Source organism: Hyla sarda, chromosome 6, assembly GCF_029499605.1.
Source record: "Hyla sarda isolate aHylSar1 chromosome 6, aHylSar1.hap1, whole genome shotgun sequence".
In the NCBI taxonomy this organism is placed as follows: domain Eukaryota; kingdom Metazoa; phylum Chordata; class Amphibia; order Anura; family Hylidae; genus Hyla; species Hyla sarda.
In genome coordinates, this window is record NC_079194.1 from 36,468,658 (window position 1) to 36,473,211 (window position 4,554).

Consider the following 4,554-nt stretch of genomic DNA (forward strand, 5'->3'; position numbering starts at 1 on the left):
CTCTTCCTGGTTGCCGGTGGTCGGCGAGTCATATCGCTGGCTGAGCGCAGTATGCTGAGCGGCAGTGACGTTTTCGGCCCCGGCAGCAGGTGCCGGTGTAGTAAAAAATTATGTCCCAAAACGTTCTCACACTGCCGCTCAGCCTATCGCCAGCCGAGTCGGGACTTCACTGCAGCTGGCGATTGGCTGAGTGCAATAAGACTCTCCGACCACCGGCACCCAGGAAGAGGATCACGGCGGAGACCGGAGACGGTTACCGGATGCCCCGGGGGAGCGGAGGAAGGTATGTACATCTTTATTTTTTTACTGCCGGCAATATGGGGGACAATTTTTGTGTTCTGGAGTTCTCCTTTAACACACTTACAGAATGTCATTTTGAATACTTTGAGGGGTGCAGTTTTTATAATGGGGTATTTCTAATAGGAAGTCCCTTCAAATCCACTTCAAAACTGAACTGGTGCCTGAAAAATTCAGATTTGGAAAATTTTGTGAAAAATTTGAAAATTGCTGTTGAACTTTGAAGCCCTCTGGTGTCTTCCAAAAGTAAAAACTTGTCAACTTTATGATGACAATATAAAGTAGACATATTGTATATGTGGATCAATATATAAATTTATTTGGAATGTCTATTTTCCTCACAAGCAGAGGGCTTCAAAGTTAGAAAAATGCGAAATTTTGTATTTTTCTTCATCAAATTTTGGAATTTTTCAACAAGAAATGATGCAAGTATCGTCAAAAATTTACCACTAACATACAGTAGAATATGTCACGAAAAAACAACCTCGGAATCAGAATGAAAGGTAAAAGCATGCCAGAGTTATTAATGCTTAAAGTAACAGTGGTCAGATGTGCAAAAAAATGGCCGTGTCCTACAGTGAAAATGGGTTGGTTCCTTAAGGGGTTAATGTCTCATTTTTCATTTCTGGAACTCTCATTTTTTTCTTCTTGCTTTTTAAAATCCATAACTCTCCCAATCATCACTAATTTTAACACAATATGTACAATGAAGAAAAATTTTTTGTGGAGTAAAAAACTAAAAATGCCATTACGCAACTTTTAGTTTATTTTTGTTTTTAACAGTGCACTTTATGGTAAAATTATCACGTTCTTTTTATTCTGTAGATTCATACGATTACAACAATACCCAATTTAGGCTTCTTTCCCACTGTCATTGCACCTGTCAAAAACGGTTGTCAAACTCTTTTTCCCCCTCCGAGTTTGATGGCCGTCATTTTGATGAGCACAAGCTGTATTTTTCTCCCGCTATTTTCCCTGGCATCCCCGAGGGCCATCACACTACCGTGTCCTAATGGTATCATGAATGAGTCCTTATGAGTTTCATTTTAATTTACTAGTTAAATCTATAACGCTCTCTCGCAGTGGTCTCATCAGCAATATCAACCAACACAGTAACCGGCTTTAGGTGTCGCGATGGACTTTTATTGTGGGATCACAAGGGTTAATAGCCTAACAGTGGCAGGTTATTAGCTGTGGTCCCTGGCTGTTAATTCAGGCCGTGGTCCCACGGGTCAGAGTGGTTCCCCCTTCCACGGCGTACCTTTACATCCTATTGTGGGAAGGGGTTAAAGAGAACCTGCCACCAGCTATCAGGAGGGCCGATGACTGTCTGGGCATGCTGGAAGTTGTAGTTTTTGTAGTTTTCAGACTACTGGTCTGGGGTGTTTGATGCAGTTTGAGCCAAATCCAGAATATTTTTTTTTTTAAATAAAAAAATCGTATTAAAAGTCAGACCAAGGAAAAACAATCATATAATAGATCAAAATGTATTTTTTAAAAATTGTTTACAATTAGACAATGACACAAAATTAAATGTTATATTTGCAATCATATCAGTTTAGAAAAAAAACAAAAAAAAAACAAAAAACAACAAAATAAAAAAAAAAAAACATAAACCCCACAAAGAGCCATTCTATCGAAATGTCAGCTAAGCCATGCACGCAGCGTCAGGAGGTAAACCATGACCTCACGAGCATCGGGATGAGAAAAGTGACAAATTTAATGCCGCTTACAAACTGGACCAGCAGGTTTATTGTGCCAGAAAAAAAAAAAGAATTAAAACATCAGGGCATTTCCAAGTACAAGTCTGTGGGTTGTCAGGAACACTGAACTGATAAGAACGCAACGGTGGCTTCATGAGAGCTTCAGCGAATGTAGGGAAGGTAGAAGTACTGTCCAAAATTACAGGAGGCTTCCAAAAAAAGGCACTTCCCTACATACAAGTGATATCGCAACTTGTTTAGAACAGAACAAAAACGAGTGCTACGGAACAGGGTAGAACTTTAGGGAAAAAAACAAAACAAAAAAACAAAATAGGATTCAATGTGATCCATTTGTTGAACTATCACAGAGCGTCATCTTTGACTCTTTGCTTCTCCTCATTGTCAGAGCTGTGACGGTCGTGGTCCTTGCTGTCGTACTCGCGTTTGTGGCCTCTGTCTTTACTACGACTTCTCTTCCGCGGCCTCTCCCTACTTGAGCTTTGTTCTCTCTTTCGTGACTTCTCTGCGCTGTCCGCCCGCCCGTGGCTACTGCTTCTACTACGTTTGTTCGGTTTATCTTTCTGCCTGTTTGATTTTTCTTTGCTTCGGCTCCTCCCGCGGGCGTTTTTGCTGGGGCTCCTACTCTTTCTCTGCTTCCGTTCTTTGCTCCTACTCCGGCTGTGTCTTCTTTCCTTACGCGATTCTCTGTCCTCTCTGTGCCGTCGCTCCTCTCGATCTTTCTTTTCCTCACTCCTCTTGCGCTCTTTGGAACGCTCTCTGGGTCTCTCCATATCCTTTTCCCTGCAGTTGCCCTTTTTCTCGTGGTCCCGCTTTCTGCTTCTCTCGTTTTCTTTTTCTCTGTCCTTGTCTCTGCGCTCTGTCTTGCGGTCTCTGCTCCGACTCCTAGTCCTGTGCCTCTCTCGACTTTTGCTTCGTCTACGTTCATTGCTTCGCGATCGTCGTTTGTCTTTGGATTCGCGTTCTACCCGCTGTCGTTCTCTTTCTCGCTCTAATTCCCTGTCAAAACTTGTTGTTCCGTGATGTTCCCTATGATGGCTTCTGCTCCTTGATCTCCTGGGAGACCTTCGAGGACTTGCGGACCTTTTCGGAGACCTACACAAAATGTTAAAACAAGAGAGTTAAATTTGAAAAAAATATATTATACATACACACACAATAAAAATGCATGTATATATAAGTTTGGGAAACCCATACCCCTTTTAAAGGGGTATTCTAGTTGTCAAACAAAAAAAAAAAATACAATAAAAAACACAACTCACTTAGTCCTGGCCCCCACAGTTGACATTCGTTCGCCGAATCTGTTGTCTTCCTGCTTCAGAGACAAGCGCAGGACCTGCCAGGCCAATCACTGGTCATGGTAGTTTCCACATCTTGGCCAGTGATTGGCTGAGCTGGCAGGTCTTGCAACAAATGCTCGTCTCTAAAGCAGGAAAAAAGTCCTGGGGGACCAGACTGAGAAACAGGAGCTGCTGAGAACTGGGACTAGGTAAGTATTACCACCCCCCCCCCCTTTCCCCTGCCACAGTAGTGTGTAAGTATGTGTAGATTTAATAAGAGTCAGGAATACCCCTTTTAGAGTATATCATTTCAGCACGTTCGGTCAGTGTTTCCAAACCAGGGTGCCTTCAGCTGTTCCAAAACTATAACTCCCAGAATGCCAGGTCAGCCAAAAACCAGGATGTTGGGAGTTGTAGTTTTGCATCAGCTTGAGAAACATTGGTAAGAAAACAGTGTTAGGTTAAAGTCGGGCAGCTCTTTTTAAAGGGGATTGCGAACAAACATCACCTGGACCGTCTCCTCTCCACATGACGCTGAACTTCCTCTACTTCCTCCGCAGCTTTCTCCTTGACCTTTCTTGGTTTGCTCTTAATCTGCTGGTCTATGTGTTTTTGCACTGGGACAGGGATTCTTGGGAACAGAGTAGAGAACCATTCCAGCTTGGTAAGGAATGAACGTAACATCTCTCCTATTGTCATCACGCAGCCTCCGCCAGCTTTCACATCCAGGTCCTACAAGATGAGCAGAACAAGGAGACAAAAGGGGAGAAGAACCTTGTAAAACTGCGTCTTCCATATGTGAGATCAATAGGGTGTCACAGAGCTACACCTTCACACTGGAGATAGCTAGTCTCGGCTGCGTTCATAATTCGGTGATCTGAAGATAGCACAAAGAAGCGTGCGGACTACATTCACTATATTTATAGGAGGTTAAAGGGGTACTCCGCCCCTAGACATCTTATCCCCTATCCAAAAGGGAACCTCAGACATCCGGTGCATGGAGAAAACTTCGCTCTGTGCTGGATGACTGACAATGTGGACTCGAGACTCGTGAGTTCATGGCAATGCCCTGCTTGAGATGTCACGGCCACGCCCCCTCAATGTAAGTCTATGGGAGGGGGCGTGACGGCAGTCACGCCCCCTCCCATAGACCTGCATTGAGGGGGGCGAGGCCTGTACATCATGAGCCTCTGGCGCTGCACCCAATGCTCCAAAACGCAGGGTGCAGCAGCAGGGAGATCACGGGGGTCCTTTGG

The 4,554-nt window shown here is 44.0% G+C and overlaps 1 protein-coding gene across 1 annotated transcript in view; it reads right to left on the reverse strand.

Moving 5' to 3' along the window:
• Positions 1 to 1,781: 1,781 nt before the first annotated feature.
• PRPF38B (pre-mRNA processing factor 38B) overlaps positions 1,782 to 4,554 on the reverse strand; it is a 25,186-nt gene continuing 22,413 nt past the window's right edge. Inside the window, exons 5-6 of the mRNA XM_056523515.1 lie at positions 3,807 to 4,030; positions 1,782 to 3,113 (exon numbers count right to left, since the gene is read on the reverse strand). Of these exons, the coding sequence (XP_056379490.1) occupies positions 2,363 to 3,113; positions 3,807 to 4,030 (975 nt within the window). The 3' untranslated portion in view covers positions 1,782 to 2,362. The remainder of the gene's footprint in view (positions 3,114 to 3,806; positions 4,031 to 4,554) is intronic.